Genomic DNA, 20,509 nt, shown 5'->3' with positions numbered 1-20,509 from the left:
AACTATAATCATCTACCCCTAGAATACACACTAACTAGTCCCAAACACCTAAATGTGAGAATCTATTTACAGACTAAAATTCATATTCAATTATATTAGTGTGTCTATGGAGGGGGTTCACTTTGCCAGAGCTGGAAGCCAGGAGAGAGAAAGGGAGGGAGAGAGAGAATGGGAAACAGAAATAGAGACAAACAGACATAGACAGAGACAGGTATTTATAGCCCACACTAAAATCTAGTGAATTAAGATTTCTCCCTACAGATTTATAAAAAGGATAATATACCTTTAGATAACTTTTTATTTTGTGCTAGGCCAAACTATAAATATAGAATGTTATAAGGAGAAAATAGGTACGTCAAATTTTTCTTCAAAATAATCAAAGAACTTTAACAGTTATGGCTGAAATGATAAAGAACATAGACTTTAAGTTCAGACATCCCTGGGTTAAAATCAGGTTCCACCATTGACTAGCTGACTAGCAGAAGCAAGTCTCTTATCTAAGCCTTAGTATACTCATCTATACATCATATGCAATAAATTAATTAAATTAGTCAATAACAGATTAGATGAGGTAATATCTAACAAGTAAGTGCTGTCTAATTATTCCCTATTATTTATTATTTAGTTCATTCATAAATTATGATGAACTAAATTAAAGGTCTGTTAGTCCTCTATCTCAAAGAATTGTTTCCTCCTCAACATTTCATTTTATTTCCCAAGTCAGTAGAACATTAATGGATAGAAAATGTTAAGTGGCCCACATTTCAAAAACCATTCCTGGAATATGTCATTTTGAAAACTAAATGATAAAGGAAATAGTTATTTTATGTTAGGGAAGTTATTTTCTCAACGATAAAAAGATAGGACGTTGATATAATTAAAAAACGTCTTATATACCATAAGTGTTAGACACATAAAGGATTTTATCTTTCTCCAGAAACAACATGCAAATAATCTTGAACAGCAACATAAAGTCGTTTTTCAATAAGTCAAGATTAAATTTTCTTTTAACTAACTTGAACCATCTGATAAAGCTAGTCTTCTTAAATGGATTTTTTAAGAAAAACAATATAGAAACTGGCTCAAATAATGAAATTTCTGTGCAAGTGATGTGATGGCTGTCCTCATTGAAATGACTGATATTTTTGGAGTCATTGTTCCGATATGTAAGAAGAAATAAATGTGAAATTGAAAAACTAGGATAAAGTATTTACAGTAAAGATCATATTCATATATATTATTCTTAACCTTTAGCAATAATTCCTTGGACAGGATCCTGACTTTTTCAAATGAGATTTAATTTATGTATTTCAACTTGTAATGCAAAAAACATGATTGTAACAGACCTCTTCATTTTGCACAGGAAAGATTACAAGAGAAAAACAACACAGATGGCAACAAGAAGTTACCAAACCCAGAACAAGAAGAAGCCACACAGAGAACTTTGGAGCATGGATTGCATCACAGAGCTTATTCCACCTTGAGTGGTCACAGAATTTCATATTCACATGAAACCTACTCATATCCCATAGAAATAGCTTTAGGTTTTGTGTTCATTTCTGTTAAATGAATGGTGAAGAAATGTAGCATACATTAAGCATGTATAAGTGTCAGGTGTTTTAAATCTGTTATCTGTTAATCTTCACAACAGGACTTTAATGTTGGTTATTTTCCCAGTTCGAATGAAATGGACTCCCATAAAAAATGTTTCAACAGCTCATGCAAGGTCTCCTTATTAGTAATGTGGAAGCCTGGGATTCGAACCCAGGCAGATAAGCCTGTGTCTTAAGTCAGTTTTCCTCAAAGTAAAGCCTAAGGGAAGCCTGCTTTGGAAACTGATTTACCTGGATGAGTGAGTACTTTCAAAGACAGGGGAGAAGAAAACATGATAGGTCAACAATGTTCGTCAAGGAAGTGGTCCCAGGAGATTGGCTTCACTTATTCCCTAGGGAAGCTCTAGGGTACAAACTGCATGTCAGAGGCAGATCCACATTTAGGCAGGGGACCTTCTGTTTTTATCTGCACATCAATTGGACACGTGGTTGACTGTAGGGGTGGGGGACAGGGCACCAGGGGCCTGTGGGACAAGGTAATCCTGGAGGGAGAGGGCGCATATTTAGCCAGGGTGAAGGAGGAAGCCTCATTGGGAGCAGGGGAAGGAAATAGATTAGTACCCAGGCGTAGGAAGAGGGACTCTACTAGGTGAAGGTAGGGATGGGACAAGGTGTTGCTGAGAGGATGAATAAAATCCCCGGCTGGGGGAAGAATCTCATTATGCTCAGGGCCATTTTTCTGGAGCTAATCATTTGTTAGCCATTGGCAGGCAAAAGAACAATTGGCAGATGGGGCACTCCTAATGAAGAGAATCTAGACCAGGCACGAGGAAGATCCACTACAATGTCTAAGTCCATTACACTGTGTTTGTTACCTCTTCATAAGACTATTCCAAATGCCAGGATGTTGAATGTTGCAATGAATCGATGTCCTGTCTACACAATGGAACTCCCTGTGTCATTTCTCCTGCTTACTGATTCTTTCTAATTCTATCCTTCTCTTACAAAGGTAGGAACTTAACCTTGAGGATTTTTTGGCACATCCATATCCTCAGAGATCAGGAGTCCCCACCTTGACACAGACAAGACTGCATAGTCACACAATTTTATACAAAGCTGAAGATGCAGTGTGTGTGTGTGTGTGTGTGTGTGTGTGTGTGTGTGATGCCTGCTCAAAGGCAGATTTGTCTCACTTATTTGTGAACTCAATAAAGTGTTTTACTTACATTTGGAAATTCTAAAAATGTGTTTCTAGATTGTGATAATGCATTAGCTGCAATACATTAGTTATAAACTCTTAATGTAGAATTTGCTTGGGTTTCTCAAGTCACATAAAATTCATTTACATGAAAAATTTTTATCCAAATTTATATAACCATAAGAAGGTTGTATTTTTTTTAAGTATAGAAGATGGGCAAATTGCCCATCTATTTTCCATACTCATTGTTTTTCTGCTTATAAGCCATGATTTTAAATTTTTATTACTATTATTTTTTTAATCTTAGTGCCTTTATAATTGCTGTTCTCTTCCTGAAATTTCTTTCCCAAGCAGAATTTGTACCTGAATACTTCTCTCTAAGTGTTGAAACCCATAGAAAAGCCACCTACTTGTATAGCACCTTCTACAGCTGTCTCCTCTCTGTTCCCAGAGGTGGGGAACTTTACTCTTCTGTTTGTACATTTGGTCTCCCTCACATTCTACAAAGGGTCCATCTTACGTGTTTGGGCTCCTAAGCACTCAGCATTATTTCCTGGTACATACCAGATTTTTAGTAAATATGATTGATTTAACTTACATATGCTTATTTGCTATTACACCAAGGAATTGCCAAGTTACTACTCTTGCTGGTTGCCAAATGTGTCATTTATAGCTCACAGTCCTTGGGTTCAGGAAAGTAAGTCTCTCCTGCAGGAAGACAACAAGGTATGGAAGATTGGCCTCCCCAGCGTAACTATCCACTTCCTCTTCTTACCTCACACATCCTGGGCTACTGGGCACAGTATATGATTCCATAATCTACTCCAGGATGAGTGTAGAGCCCCTGTAACAGAGGCTCTAGGTTAATTAACTTAATTTCCAATAATTTATGACAGTCTTCCTGACTCTAGTCTCTGTCCAGAAATCTGAAAAACAGCACAGATTTGACCTCCCAGCATCATTCACTTGCTCTTCACTTCAGAGCTCAAATCAGTAGAACAGTCTTATGACAGTGATTGTTTACTACAACTTTTTGTTTATTCGTAGTCCATTCACTCTCTTCTTTGGGATGTCTGATGAAAAGTCATATAAAAAACTCAGATTTTATATTCAACACAAAATAACTTGAGTCTGTCTGCTCCCTTCCTTGGTTTTGTGTTTGGCTTTCCTTCAGCTATGCATTCCAATAGAACTGGTCTCATCTGAGGGGCTTATTTCAACTGCATTGATTCTGTCAACACCAGAGGGGAGAATTTTTAAATGGTAATATTAATCACTTTTATGTAATGCTTCTGTGTTGTCATAAACTCATCTCTTCATCCTTAAGAATATCCAACCACAGCAATAGAAGGACTCAAAATCTAAGCACAGTATTATGGTAATTATATTTCTTTACATACACAGCATAAATCTAGTTGGTTCCATATAAAGATGGCACCATACCGTACCCCACAAAGTGAACTTTATAATCACCCAGTTGTGGATTGGGATAGAGGGAGGCAGGGGCATCATTTTATGATGCACATTCCTTTAATACCATAGCATGCCTTCTTTATTCCATGCTTCAGTCCAATAGGGCTTCCCCAGTCTCAGTTCCCCTGAGATATGGAGAATGTTTATTTGCTCAAGGTCACTCAGCTGTAAGGTAAGATCGCTCATTATGAATCCATTCTTATGTTACCATAACCTCGGTTTTACCACGAATGAGGAACAACGGACTCAACATCACCAACTATTTATCTCCCACTTTCTGCCACTTTGTCTTGTATGTCCTTTATATTGCCTGGAAAAAAAAATACACACACACACACACACACACACACACACACACACCCCAGAAAACAGCCATTGTCTGCATGCCTGCATTTGGTAGAAGATTTCTGTTTCACCAATCCAGACTCCTCTTCCAAAAACTCCATCTCAATGCCAGTGGTGCACCACAGGCATGTGTTTATAGGCACTATGTTCATCACTTATCCTTTAAACATTCTGTGTTTCAAAGGTCTGGTTTTTTCGTTCTTTGTTGTTTGGTTAGTTTTTTATTTTCATTTTTTCCCCCTAGATGTGCTTCTTAACACAAAGCACAGCCAGGAAATCCTGAGGATACTTGCAGAATCTACTATACTTGCACACATCAAAACACTAAATAATGTTCATTTTCACTTGGCCTTCCACTTAACATTCTGCCTGGCAACACTTATTGTCCTAGTCTATCACCTTTTCATCACTGCTTTGAGATAAACACTCTACATTCAGCCTCTTTCTAACAGGTTACAAGTAGACAACAGCTAGTGGTTTCCTGAAAGAGCAATTCACGCTTTTCTACCAGAATGCATTTTCTGTTTGGTACGAGTTGGTATTGTCTAGGAAATTCCGTGGTACAACCTAGGATTCAGAGTCAGAGTTTAGGGTCCAATTCCTGGCCCTACAACTTATGAGAGCTGTAAAGAACGATGGATGGAGAGGAACTACAGACATAAATATATGGGTTTTGTGTTATACAGGTCCTGAGCATATTCAAAAAAATAATCTTTACACTTTTAATTCTTTAATGAGATAGTAACAATAAAAATGTAAGTTAAAAGTGAATATTGATAAATTTATGTTTTCCTAATATCTTAAGACATAGTGTTGGCCCAAGACAAATCTCACAATTGCTATAATGATTATAAAAATAAAGTATAATAAAAATACCAATGATTACTACAAAATCATGACTAATCTTCTCATAACTCTGAAGATTGTTTTTAAATGCATAGATGTTTCCAGCTCATGTATAGATGATTCATGCGATCAAATCTTTTGTGAATTCAAAAGCACATAAAAGTGACCTCCTTTTTTATTTGGCATGTCAACAAACGAATTTTCATTCGTTTATCTTTCAGAGAAGTTTGTGATATTAGCTTGTCTCCATTAATTAAGAGAAAATCAAGTTAATATCTCAGGTGGCAAAAACATCATCATCTGCTTTGTTAAAATAATAATAATAATAATAATAATAATAATAATAATAATGAAAAACAGAGACAAAGAATAAAACTATGCCAGGCAGAAGAAAACATTAGAATGAGAAGGAAAAAAGACCCATTTGACAAGCAGTTATATTTATTATATAAAAACTAGTGTTGAATCTTATAATTGTTAGAGATGAACCAAGTAAGAACCCAAAGTCATTGTGGTTTCTTTACCATTTATATTTCTGTTAAAGAACAATTTAGGCATTTGACATGAAGACCACAATAATTATTCATTTATATATATATATATATATATATATATATATATATATATATATATATATTTTTTTTTTTTTTTTTTTTTTTTTTTTCCAGAAAGCTTTATATTGGTTAGATAAGCTCATAATTAGGATGAAGTTGTCTCAGTTTTTGTGAAAGAATGTTGCTGGATTGGCAAAAAAACAAAAATGTGAGTATCATTCCTCCTGTTTAGCTTTTCCATTGTTTTGAATGCACTATTAAATAATTGTATAACTTTTGATAAGTTACTTGACATCTAGGAGCCTCAATTTATACACTCATAAAATGAAAGGCTGGAGTATGTTTTCAATATTAGCCCCATATCAGATATATTTTGAAACTATGTTCTTATTCCGTGGGCTGCTCTTTCATTTTGCTGATGTTACGAGTCTGATGGTCATTAGTTAGGAAGCATTTAAGCACATACGCAAGTACTTTTTACGTATGAGGCCATAAAGTACATGCTAACCTTGCCTTTAAAGTAGTAACCTTCAGAAGACACACACTGAGTTCGAGGTTTGACACTTCCCAGGTATCATTTCATTGTTGGTAAATATCTAAGAGTCACCTAAAATAATTATGAATCATGAATATCCCTATTTTTTAAGCTCTAACTATCCCATAGTTTGCTTCCCATCTCTTACCCCAGGCCCCACTGATAGAAGCTCTTAACCCACCTACACACTAAAACAGTGACTTGCACCCAGAAAATATGCCATAAAATAAATAAATAAAAGATCCTAGGGAGAGGCACCCGGCTTCTACTTCACTGTACTCAAAGGAGAAACACTTATTTCGAAGTAATGGGACCCATTTGACTAGCAGAGAATCGGAGAAGCAGTCCAAAAAGAAGACAACGCTAATGTGACAGAGCTTCCAATACCTATTCTCCCTGTTTCTGTTAGTCACAAGACCCTCATATATTGCCCAGGTAAAGAGACTGACTACACGTCTCAGCTTCCCTTTTATCTGGATACAGCCATTCTACTAAGGCTAGCAAATGAGAATATTTGTAAAAGAAAGATAACATGTCCTTCTGGCTGATCATGCAGAACGAAACAGCCCTGTATTTCCTACCTCTACATACATTTTATATAAGAAAGAAATAAACTTCTGTCTTCTTTAGGGCACATTTCACCTGAAGTCTTCAGAGACATCCAAGAAACCGAATCTCAGCAGATTAAAATGGGAAGGCTTATAGACAGATACTCACGTTGACTTACAAAATGTACACTAACAATTACAGGATGCAAACCATGTCTGACAAAACATGTCAAATGCTGCATATGCACCACCTCCTTTAATCCTGCCAGGCTGCGAGCCTTTGCTTCATCATCCAAAAATGAAAACAAGAAGCACCACCATCTAAAACCAGGCTGCTTTTGGCCACTGCCGCTGCCCTTTCCTCTAAGGCACAGGAGCTAGCCAACAGGAATGCTACAAACTACATCATTGTGTTCACCCAACTTGTATATGTTGAAACCCTAACCCTCCCTGGGATGAAATTAGGATGTGGGGCCTCTGAGAGATAATTGGGCTATGAGAATGGAGCCCTGGTGATGAGATGAGTGCCCTGATAAGAAAGAGACCCTAGAATGCGTTTCTTCTCTCTCCGAATTCCATCACATCATGATGAAACAAGAAGACAGCAGTCTGCAAAGCAGGAAGAGTGCTCTCACTAGACACTGCATGCATCTACATCTTGACCCTGGACTTCCCAGCCTCCAAAACTGTGAGAAATAAATGTCTGTTGCTTAAGCCACCGGTCTATATGACTTTGTTACAGCAGTCCAAGTAGATTAGCACAAGGCGACTCTGTCTCCTTTATATTCCAACTTCCTACCGTGTTTCCCCAAAAGTAAGACCAGTCTTACATTAAGGTTTGCTCCAAAAGACGCATCAGGGCTTATGTTCAGGGAATGTCATCTGAAAAAATCATGCTAGGGCTTATTTTCCAGTTAGATCTTGTTTTAAGGGAAACACAGTAGGTTTCAAGGTACCTTTGATATTGTGAAAGTGGAATTCAGAGCCCCGGGTCTGGGCCACCTAGTTGTCATTACTAACGATCTCCTCATCAATAAAAATGGTTATTACTAAGTGCTACACAGGGTGACGTGGAATGTATGGACATGTATGAAAATTTAAATTGTATAAAATGTCTGATATTATTATATCTCTAACACATGATGCCGACTTCAAGTCTGTTTTTGAGAATTCCTTTAATATGATGTCAATTGAGTAAAAGATTATGCAGGAAAAATGAGTATATTATTACATTTTCAGGTCCAGTTCTACTTAGGGAGGAAAGTGGACATATAGGAATCACTGTAATGATGAGTAGAACCAAACCAACAGTAGCATGTTACCAAACAAAACCTGTTTTCAAGGATAAGTTCTCATAAAACTGTAAAATATCTACGGGTAATATATATATATATATATATATATATATATATATATATATATATATATATATATATACATATACACACACACACACACAATTTATCATAATTGTATATATTATGCTATATAAATACACGTGCACCTATGCAAAAACATGCATACATATTCATGCATATACATACATATATGTATATGTTAACTATTGTGATGTGAAATCAAGCCTTTTTTTAGATATCAATTTTGAGATGAATGTGTCAATCTACAGGTTAAATCTAGACCAGAGATATTGACTATACTGTACTTTGTACTTCACAGTGCCATCTTCTGACTATCAGTGGAAGTGCAGTTTCAGTAAAACAGCACCTACGCTTCCTAAGGAAAATCTGGCTGCTATTACTATCATCGTTATTGTTATTATTATTATGTGGTCAGTCATCAAAATAGATTGAGTTCAAATGATGAGTCTGTTGCTTTTCATATCTGTAAAACAAAAAGTGACCCTATTTGTGATATGGGAATATTGTGAGGGTTTCCATAAAAATGGGGCATAAAGCTACTGTGGACCGGCCCCGGCTCATGTATCCATGTGCGTGTATGATAGAAGTCCCTTTTTTACATTAGTCTGCAAGTGGTTCTGAACGGCTCCTTTGTTCTGAGTTACTTCCCAATTGCTTGACAGCACAAATTTTGGTGTTCAGTTTTATTGTCTGAAGACCCTGACCTGGAAGCTTACGCCTACTAAAGCACGGGTTCAATTTCCACCTCGACCTTTCAGCAGTCTTGTAATCTCAGACATACTAACTTCTCCAATCCTTGATGTCCTAAAGTACCTACATGAAGCATGGGAAAGCATTAAATAAGCATAGATAACTGTGCAGTACAATTCTTACACACAGAAAACAAACAATAACTTTGAGCTACTGTTATAAATTTTAAAAATTAAATATCGAGCCCAAGTAGTTGAGATAGCTCCGTGGGATCATGCAGGTAGAAGATGCTGAGCTGCAAACAGAACGCAGGTCAGTCTGATTCCTACCACGTGTCCCTAAGCCCCACAGTTAAAATCTGGACACCATCTGGAACCAGGCAGTAGAACACTGCAGTTCACTGGTGTGACTTTGAAAAACAATATCCATAAATAAAGACAATATTATACAAATATGTGATTACTTTCTTTCATAGTAAAAGCAACAAAATAAACATTGCTTTAGTTAGAACTGTAAAGAAAATATATTCTTTGTATATGAGCTTAGAGGATACTTGACGGAAAGTTGCATTTTCCTTTCCTTCTCTCACTGAAAAGTCAGAACCCACTATTGAGGGCTAACACGGGCTCTTTCCTGTGCTTTACACTACACACTAGGAGGAGCTATAGCATAGTGATTAAGGCATGGGTTCTAGTGCTACTGGCCTTTGAATTTAAAATCCACTACCCACCAGTTTATAATCTGGGGCAAACTAAGGCACATGCCCCCTTTGCACCTTAGTTTCCAAAAATATAAAATGGGGGCAACAATGGTAACCACCTCAGAAGGTTATTGTGAAGATTAACCTGGTTTAAAGTATTATACAACTGTTAGCTATTATTTATTATCACATCATCAATTGAGTCCTTTTTTTGTTACACCAGGAGAACTAAATGCTATGCAGAGATGAAAAGAACTAAAGCAATATGGCTGGTGTAGTTGCACATTTTGTTTAACACAAAAAAGTAATTGAAAAAAATATTTTGCCTCATCATACAGAAGCATCTGTTGCAAATGGGAAGGGGTGGGGTAGGGGGGAGAGCAAAACTTTTATTTTTACCAGGCTAATATTACTTCTACTTAGTCTGAAAACTCAGATACCCTGCCCCAAGTAGAAAACAACAAGCATTTATATAGCCTCATGTTAAGGTCTTGGTTTTCATTGTCTCTTCATCATATAATTTGAAGTGTTAAACACGAGGTGGGCAGTGGAGTTAAGTTTCCATTCTTTAATGTATCTGTAAGATTTCACCTTGCTGTCAAGAGCTTGCTAAGTAGAGTATGCCCCCTGGTAAATCCATGTTATATAGTTTTATATCACTTAGTTTGTTTGGGCGTTTTTTCAGCCCTTTGCAGAAAGGTACATTAGGCAGAAAATTATTTTCATGTAACTTGACTGATATTTGCAGCCTGATGCATGACAAGGTCCTCACTTATTACATTTCTCTACATACGTGTGAAAATAGGTGTGATTTTGCCAAAACATCACTAGTTTTCCCAAACTTCTGACTTCAACCACATTTCGATGCTGACTAAATGCCAAAATGAGATCAAGATATTCTAGACTCTACAGTTCTTAAATATTGAAGCAGTGGTTTCCAAGCTTTCATGGGCATTAGAAGCATCCAATTTCCACATTCAAATGAAAATTATTTGGCTCCTTCCTCAGAGAATCTGAGCTAATACATTTAGGATAAGAACCAGGAAGTTGCTTTTTAACAAGCATTCTGGATGATTCTGAGTTAGGTACACTGAGGAGTATACTTTGAGAGACACTGATCTGAGGACATATATGTTTTCTACATGAAAATATTTAAATTAACTGGCAAACTTCTACATTCATAATAAGGCTTCAACTTGGCATGTCTTAAAAATAATTAATTTCTTTGGCTAATTTATCTTAAGAATACTTATATGTAGACAGCCCCACCTTAAGAAAACCTATAATCAATTTGCTAACATGGTTTAATTTCAGCATTCTTGTTTGTATTATATATTATTCTTTTCCTCAGTGTATTTTTACAGAGATTCGTTCCTATAGGCAGTGCTATAGTTTCATTCAGAAAGCAATTTTCAGACATGAGCTTGGATCTGACCATTTTCCAGCTGGGAGAATATAGGCTAATCATTTAATGTGTCCAAAGCTCAGACTTTCTAGTGATAAAAACATATATGAGTATAACGTATTGCAAGGAAGCAAGGGTTAATAACAGAGTTAAATAAGCATCTAGCATACTTCCAGGGCAATAATTAGTCTTCAGAAATATTGGCTGAACCTCTAACTTACATGTTACATAAAAGGACCAATTGAAATAAAGATGTACATAAAACACATGAAAGGGATTCAATACTTTTCAATATTTTTCTAAACTGTAGTGTCAGAAAAAGAACAGTTTGCCTCCATTTTTTTATGAGAACTTCTTATTTGTAGAATGAGCTCACATTTCACTTTGTGGCATCTGAAGGGAAAAGCTACATGCTCTTAACAATATAAAGCTTCCTCAACCATACCTGCTTCTTGCCAACATGTCACTTCAATTTTTCATGCATTTTCTAGTTTCCTTTATAATTCAGAGGGTCCCCCCCTTTCCTGCCCAATACTAAGTTTATTAGTTGACTGCAAAGACCAACAATGAAAGATGACTATAAGCATTAGAGAAAAGACAATTAAAAACAAATGAAAAAACAATAAAAACAGGAAAGATAGTATTGAGGAACTTTCCTGCCTTTTTACTCCTGCCATCTCCATCCAATCACACAGCATTCAAAGAGCTCTATGTGCTTGGTTTCTCATTTTCCTCTGCCATTGCAACCCCTTTTTCTCTACCATTTTGAGGAGATTATGACCAACCTCACCCCACTGTAAGACCGCTTAATTATAAAAGCCCAGAACCCTCAACTTGTCAAAAGGCTTGTTAGTGTTTATGCTGTCCTGGTTTAAAATATATCTCTCTGGCCCTGCCATCTTTAGGTAAATTTGAACAATGAACCTTCTTTAAAGACATTAATGTGATATTACGGTAATATACAGTAATAAATACATTTAATATTTAACCAGATAGCAACATAATTTGGAGCATTCAGATTAAAACAGAAGCTCGGTCAGGTCATACAGGTGTTTCTTATTTATCTTAAAGTTGTTACAGGTGTTTAAATCAGTGCTCCTAAGTAGGATTGGTTGGGATGATCCAGAATCGGCTTTCACATTGCCCTCAAATTATCTGCATGAGCTTGGAAGAAAAAATATTGAGCTGTACTTCTCTGTGCTAGACACTGTTCTTTATATGCACCAGCTTATTCAATCCTCTTGACAAATCTATGAGCGAGGCACTGTTATCGTCTCTTTCTTGATGAGAAAAAAATGTGGCTAAGAAATGTTAATTGACATTTCCAAGGTCATGTAGCTAGTAAGGTCTGATTCAAAGTCTGCTTGACTTCTTATTCTTTGGATTTAACCCATGTGACAAGGCAAACATTTCCTGTAACCCCTACCCCGTTAATCAGCTACTCGCTGAATAAGTGCTTCTAGATGCTCAGAGTTGTGGTTTGAAAAATAATCAGAAGAGTAAGAAATTAGAAACCCTCATAAACCTCTTGAGGACAGGTAGGAGAAATCACAGAATGTCACATCCTCTGTAGGGACATAAGATGAAGGCTGACCCAGAATATGCATTAGCCCTTGTCAATACCTCAGCTCAGCTGCAAGGACTACTTTGGAAGGCCGCAAGTCATTACATGTGCTTTCTGTTCCTTTTTTTTTTTTCTAAGGATCCTTCCTTGGGCTGAATTTCCTCCCATTTTGCCTCCAGAAAATAAAACATGATTTTATTAGTATGGCTGTACCAGTCAAAAACTTTGACATTCATTTATTTTGATTTTTAATAAAATCATTACATTAAACGTTGATTGCTTCAGGTGTCCAATGTAAAATCAATACACTAAACTGTACTCTTTATGCAAAGTTCTTAGCGAACATGTCTTAGGATATCCTGAGGGATGACAAGTACAGTTATGTGCATTCATTAAGATACAACTTAAATACATATTTTCAACCCTAAATGTTGGATTTCATTAGTTTTCCAATGTATAGATGAGAAATTTAAGTCACAGAGAGGTTAAGAAACTTATCCAAAGGCAAAGAACTTGTGATAAAGACACATAAGATGAAATTTTTTACCACCTGACCCTAAAAGTGTTACATAAGTCTAAACAGCTCATAGGCGAAAGTACAGAGACATAAAAAACAAATGAAAAGTAATGTCACTGTACATTAAAGAGGGAAGTAAACATATTTAGGAACTTATCTTTGTGAGATAGTTAACTATGCTGTCCATTGAACAATACCACACAGCTGCAGCATAGATTAAATAGATGAGAAATATATAAGCAAATATCTAGTTAGGAGCTATGTTTACAGGAAATAGTTTCAATGAAAAAGATCCCAATGGCACCAAAAATACCATCTTACAATAGAACTGAGAGGTCGACAGGAATTATTATAGGTGTGTTTCTTGAGAGGTAAACTGTGTTCAAAAGTGAGCACTCATTAATAACTCTGCTTTGAGTTTTGAAAATGACCTAGAATCTTTTTCTAGGCCAGCTCATTCTTCAAAAAGCAACTGAATACAGGCAAACAAATGGTGTTCAACATCTCATTACTGTAATTCCCTTTGACTATAGCCTGTTCTGTCTTGATTACATGTGATCAGACAATTTGTTTTAAAATCACCTTATACTCCACAATAAGTAGAATAGTTCTGAATATAGTAATGGTACCAATGGTACACATGTGGCTTGATTACAGAAGAGATATATCATGTAGAGCACTCAGATGACAGAACAGAAAATAGACAGGGACAAGTTCTGGGCTCCTGTTTTGGTTTCCCTCTGTGGCCTTAGATAAGTCTCAGTCACTCTAGACCTCAGTTTTCTCACCCCTGTAATGAAGGGCTTTGGACTAGAACACAACCAGGTATTCACAGCGTATTTCCCAATAATGGACTCCTTAAAGTACACTCAAAGAGTTAAAGCACTTGAAAGCAACACAAAAAAGGCCGGACATAATTGCAGTGCGATCACAATCTATGGTATAGAGTGTTCCCTAGTGTTTATGAAAGCATTCTCAGAGCAGTTTACTCGGTTGACCTTGAGCTTTCATCTGAATGGAATAGTTTACTTTTGATATTTCTTTGCCTCCTATAATCGTAAAGCAAAGTTCTTAAATATCCCAGTAAAATGTGTCCTTTCTCTGATGCAAACTTAATATGATCTATGCCTTTTACTTCCCCTCAGGAGCAAATTGTACCCTGTCCTATGATCCACACAGTCCAATATCAATACACATTCACACATATACAATAATCTCTGGCAAAAAAAAAAAGATATAGATGATAGATGATAGATGATATAGATATAGATAGATACAATTTGTCTATATATTATGTAGTGATTAGAATTTTATGGCCCAATTATGCTTAGTTTGTGATAAAGAACATAAAAACTAGTTGAGGCTAGATGATACCTAAAATTGTTTTCAAAACTGGGTTAGCATAAAGTCCCTTTCATATGATGATTCCTAAAACATAACAAACAGTTGGGCTTCTTCTTTCTGTATCAGTGGTTCTCAAGTTGTTCTCAACAGTAGGAAAAAGTATCAATGTTACCTTTTCTTCCCTTTTTTCTAAACATTTTTACCTTTTATAGATTGCTAAAACATGTTGAAACCCATTAACAAGTATAAAATAAAGTTGTAGAAACTTTTATATCAACCCTGCCTATGTAGTTTTAAAATATCCATTTTTATTCATTGATACCTGTGCTCAGGGCTTTGATTTATTATGATTTATGCACTGCAAATGCAATTAAATTTGAAACAGATATATAAATAGCTAAATGTATATTTTTGTGCTAAATCACATTCCATATGATTAAATTAAATGTTGCAATTTTCATAGTGTTCACCAAAATACACAGTACATTTCAGGTACTTTGCCACCGAAACACTTTTGAAAGAGCCAGCCTAGTAAGCAGGTAATCCTCATTACATATCCTGTTTCCTCTCGTCTTTGTCAATATTTCCTTTCTTTTTGTACGATAACTGTGATTTTTGTTAATTGTATGCCATCTATTTGATTAGTATCCAAGTTTTAATTTATCCTGTTATGCCCAGATCAATCACAGATACAAAGATTTCATGAAAATAGCTATAACAACATGGTAATAGCTGCACCCTGTTACCCTATTGTCAAACCCTACTGAGCACTTACTGCATTCCAGGGAATATGGTAAACTCTTTTCCTAGAGAAACTCATTCAGTCTTTACCACAACCCTCTCAGGTAATTTCTATGCGTAGTCCTATTTTCTACATGGGAAAACTGGATAGACAGGATGAGGAGCTCACCTAACATTACACAGCCAGCAAGTGTTGCACCATATTAAAGTTGATTATAAAATGTAATTTCTCTCACTGTTTTTGGAAAGCGGCAGTTACTTTGGTACTCCTTAATTGGCATTATTCATTCATACCTCTATCCATACTTAGAACTTTGTTTGAAATGTCTGATGTTATTTATCCAATTCCATCTTATACATAATTACTTCTATACATGACTAAATTATGGGGCCATGCACTTGTAAGTAATATTTTATTGCCCTGATGCCTTCTGCAATATCTGACTCATTGCAGGTACACTTTAATACATGACAACGTATCAAAGATATTGCTAAAGTTTTTAAAAATTTTTTAATGGATTTTTTTTTTCCAGAGAAGAAAACTTAGTATTAAACATTGTCTGCTTAATCAAGTTACTTAGATGATTTAGCCCTATTTATTAAAGGGATTTTCCTCTAAAAGTCAAAGACAGGCACACACACACACACACACACACACACACACACACACGTACTCTCATAACACACATGAGAAAACATCACTTTACAGAACAACATATCCTCAGTAGTTCCAGTGATTTTTGCTTCCTGGTTGGTAGGTCAAGTTTTTTTCTCTCAATTACATAGAATGTGATCAAGGATGACTGTACAGTCAAATCACAAATGGTCGAGGTGTCCCCTTCATTAGCCAGCGGAAAATTTAATCTACAAATATAATCCCCAAATAAGTAATTTTAAACACAGCTATTGGAAATAGACAACTAAGGCCCAGGGTTGAAATTTGAAAAGTCAAAAGAGTTGCTTGTTAATATCAACTTAGCCCAGAAAAGACATTTCTCTAACTAGATTACACAGAATGGTGTAATTCTTACTACAAAGGAATATATATGGAGTCAGATTAAGATGTTTGTGTGGCAAGACTCACTGCATACAGGGTTTGGGAAAATAATCCCACACCGCCTCAGCTCAATTTGGGGGAGTTAAAGTAAGAATACTTCCTACATCAAACTGATTCGCTTAAAAATAGAAAGTTTTGGTGCTTTTTGTGTCCTTATTGGGAATCTTTCCTTTATGTTATACATCAACTTGATTTTGAGGTTAGATTAAAGCACGGAGTAAATAGAAGCCTGCAGCATCATCAATATGTAGTATCCTCTAAAAATAGATTCCAAAGTAAACATGTGGTGTGACTGTTGATCAGAGAGCCCAGGAGAGACCTCTAAGGTGACCCCTATTGGGAGGACTATAACCGACCATCTGCTTGAAGTTCTTTCTCGATGGAAAACCACCATAAGTCAGTAGACCTTCCCTCCTCCCCTGCCATGCTTCTCTCACCATTAAGTCATTTAAAACTCAATAAACCAAAAGCATCAAGAGTAGAATCACAGCATAAAGGAAAAGAGGTTCCGCAGTCTAAAGCACAAGGCTTCTCCAGCACTCCATGGGTCCCTTTTCACCAAGAACTTCTAAAGATTTTTTTCACCCTACTATTTCTTTCAGTACCTACACTACTTCTTTCTGAAGTGAACTGCTGGCTGCCTTGGAACCACAATTTAATCCCTCTACAGAACAAGGCTATTTAAAAAGTAGTCATTCAACTCTGCAGCTATTAAATCAACACATTTGTATTCTTTGACCACATTTATTTTAGCACAGGTTAAATGTATTTCTGTATTAACTACATTATTCATAACATTAATTTGAATTTTCTGAATTTACATGTACTTTCTAAACAGAAGAGACAATACACCAGGAAATTAAACAGCTTTTTTTTTTTCTTTTTCTTTTTTTCTTTTTTTCAATTCTATGGGGTTTACCTGTAAGACAGGTAACAATTATTGGCTATTGTTGAAGGTGAACACTTAGCTTTTATTCAAGACAAATGAAGTAACTCTGATTGGGAGTTATCCATGTTATTCAGTATGGTGAAATTATGAAATTTTTGTGCTTCAGCATCTAAAGTTGTTACAAAAAGGTGAGAATGAGAAGCAAAACACAAATAGGAAGCTATCCAAAAATTCATATTTAAAAGGCAGAATTATTTTAGAGTTTTCATCCCTGTAGGTAGACTATTATAATAAAGCAACTTTCTCTAATTGCATCTTTTGTTTTAGTGAGCACTTTCCTGTATTTTAAAACTCGACTTTAGACCTATTGACAAGATAATAGCAAGGCATTAAAGAGCTATGCTCAGAGACGTTGAAACAAACATATTTTTGCATCAAGAGTCTTAGATCTACATTCCTCCCACTTTGAGAAGAACTTAACAATTAAAGACAAGGGATAATACCCCAAAACTATAGAAAAATGCAGCAAGAGCCACACTCTGCTAACACACTCATGTGGTCTAAGCACATGAAATGCCATTTGGTTCACATCGAGGACCACTGACTAAGAAACTAAGTTAACAGAAGTCTTTGGCTAGAAAATCTACTCTCACAGGTGGCCATGACTGAGTTACAGTTTTTCTCAGCAGGACAATAAACTCACCTCTACTAATGCAGCTGTTCTTGCAAACCTGTTCAGCTTAGATTCTAATATGCACGTTAACCATATGTCTACAAGAACTCTTAAATGTGGCAAAGAGAATGGCCTTCTGTTAGAGTCCATTAAAACAATCTCTTCTTGCAAAATGACATGCTGATAGTACCATATTATTTTTAAGTTTGCTCACTGCCACACGATTATCTGGGTATCCAGTAAAATAAATTGCTACAGAGCAATCACAATAAAAAGACATGCCATTGATTATGGAAAGTTTCACTTCTTAAGCCCAATATGCTCTTTTTGTTGAGTTAGCAAGAAGGAAAATTTGAAGACCTACCACAGTTTCCACATGCAACCAACAATGAAGAATTTCCATATCTAAAGTAAACTAGGAATGACTAATTCTGATTTTTGTTGTAATAAATGTGTTGACTATTTTTAAAGAACTATCCTTAAAAAATTAATACTTTCATAAAAGGTAAGATTATTTTTTTGGGTCTCTCTTTGTATTATATAACCAACATTAAAACTTTAGAAACTAGAGACTATAGAGCTTTCTGAACCACTTAAATTAAAGCATCCTTAAAAAGCAAATGTACTTTTAGAGCACTAGAAACTTTCACTGTCTTTAAAAATCACTTTGGTCTATGATTTGATTGTTCAAATATTTATTATTTTATGCATTCATTGATGGGCATCTACTTAAGTGTCCAAACTTTGAGAATTCCTTTTTCTAGAAGACTCCACAAGCAATTATCAAACCACAACACAGTTCAGAGTAAATGGCAAGACACTTCAAAGAATAACTGTGATGCACAATTTGCATTAAATTGTTTACAGCTTACCACACATTAAAAAGGGCTCAGTAATTGGAGTGAATTATTATAATACTGGGTAGCAAAGTGATTTTAGAATCATCAGCATTTTGTGAATTGATGTGATGAGCAACCTTCAGAGAAAATAAAGAATACAACTCATTTTACATTAGTCTGGGAAAGTCACCTGGGCTTTCTTTGCAAGAAAAGACTAAGTACATCAACTTTGGGGGTGAATTTTAGCACTCTTCCTACTAAAAGGAAAGTTTGGTTACAAGAGCCTGAGAGAGGATATGCAGATCATGGATGGACTCAAGAATACTACAGCATTGATTTTTCATATATAATGAGTTTTCTTCATACTTCTTAATTTCAGAAAGAGCTATAATAACCCTTGTCTTCCTTTCATTTCTCATCAGACGCACAGATAATGTTTCCATTCACAGAGCTTTGAAAAGATCCTCATCCTGTGCCGGTTATTTTATTTTATAGTAGCCAAGGGAAAGAGGTTGCTGCCAATATGCTGTTAAGGGTATGCAGAATAAAGGCTCTGTCCCGGGCAATGAAACAGTCCGCCCTTGTGCTGTTCTTGCAGAAGATGAATGTAAGCCCATCACCAACTTTGGGACTTGATCAACAGTGGGGAGTCACAAAACTCTTTTCAATCACTGCATTTTAATCCTCCACTTAAAATAGCTCCTCTGTGCTGGGGCTTAACGTCCTATCAACGGCCAATGATGGAGTACAGTACTTAACTGTGTTTGACTAGGGTCTCTGCATCAGCACGCTGAGAGTGTCTTCTAACTTTTAATCGCCTTCTGTGCTTAATTAGACCTGCTCACAAGACAGCCAAATGAAAAAGCCCACCACTAAGCCTACTTACACCTGAAAACAGTCCATTTCACAAGTCCAGGAACTTTAGTGCAAAGCTTACTATCTTCCAGGATTAATCTTTTTTTTTCTTTTTTTTTTTTTTTCTGGTTCCTTGTACCTTAAAATCAGACATACTTCAGGGAGTACTAAGACAGCTCCAATGGAAAGACACTGCCTGGTGACAATTCCCTCCTTGTCTCTTGATGTCTTTTATTTTGGTGGGTTATTGCATGTTCTCTTTTGCTATTACTAGAGCTGGAGGGGACATAATGTCTTTGGAAGGGAAAGCTCTTGGTTCCCTCTTGGGAGCAATACTGAGACTTTCTCCAAAGATTGGGATAACTACAAAAGGGCTCGGCTCTCGGGAAAGAATTTCAGAACCGTAAAACATAGAGGGACCCTCTAACTTAGGCAGGATTGCAAACAGCTGAAGTGTGTGTCCTTGGCCCCCACAGGTGACCTGTAGTAGGACCAACCTACCGGCAGCGCCCCTTGGCTCAGGTCCCTTACTCTCCTGGACTCACCTGGTGCTGAGGACCAGCGCGGGCAGGAGAGGCAGCAAGTAGTGCGCTGGGCTGAATTTCATTCTGTCGCCGGCCGGGGTCCTCCTTCCCTCGCCGCCTTCGCTCTCCCTCCTCCTCCAGGTCCTGTCGCTCCTCGGTGCCCGGCTCTGTCCACGGCCGAGCCCTCTCCAGCAGCTGATAGAAGGAAACGGACAGACACCTTGAGAAGGCAGGCACTGAGAGCGGGGAGTATCTTTGGGAGTGATGTCACCGGCGGCGA

The 20,509-nt window shown here is 36.5% G+C and overlaps 1 protein-coding gene across 6 annotated transcripts in view; it reads right to left on the bottom strand.

The window, feature by feature from the left end:
* Nucleotides 1–20,509, bottom strand: part of LUZP2 (leucine zipper protein 2) — a 463,398-nt gene that overhangs the window by 389,230 nt on the left and 53,659 nt on the right. For all 6 annotated transcript variants that reach the window (XM_074336147.2, XM_074336145.2, XM_019742592.3 and 3 more), the window contains one exon: nucleotides 20,251–20,424. In XM_074336147.2, coding sequence (XP_074192248.2) covers nucleotides 20,251–20,424 — 174 coding nt within the window. The remainder of the gene's footprint in view (nucleotides 1–20,250; nucleotides 20,425–20,509) is intronic.

Source organism: Rhinolophus sinicus, chromosome 14, assembly GCF_057876585.1.
Source record: "Rhinolophus sinicus isolate RSI-liver-muscle chromosome 14, RSI-T2T, whole genome shotgun sequence".
Classification (NCBI taxonomy): domain Eukaryota; kingdom Metazoa; phylum Chordata; class Mammalia; order Chiroptera; family Rhinolophidae; genus Rhinolophus; species Rhinolophus sinicus.
Note: the sequence above shows the minus strand (reverse complement) of the source record. Positions and strands in the feature narration are given on the sequence as shown.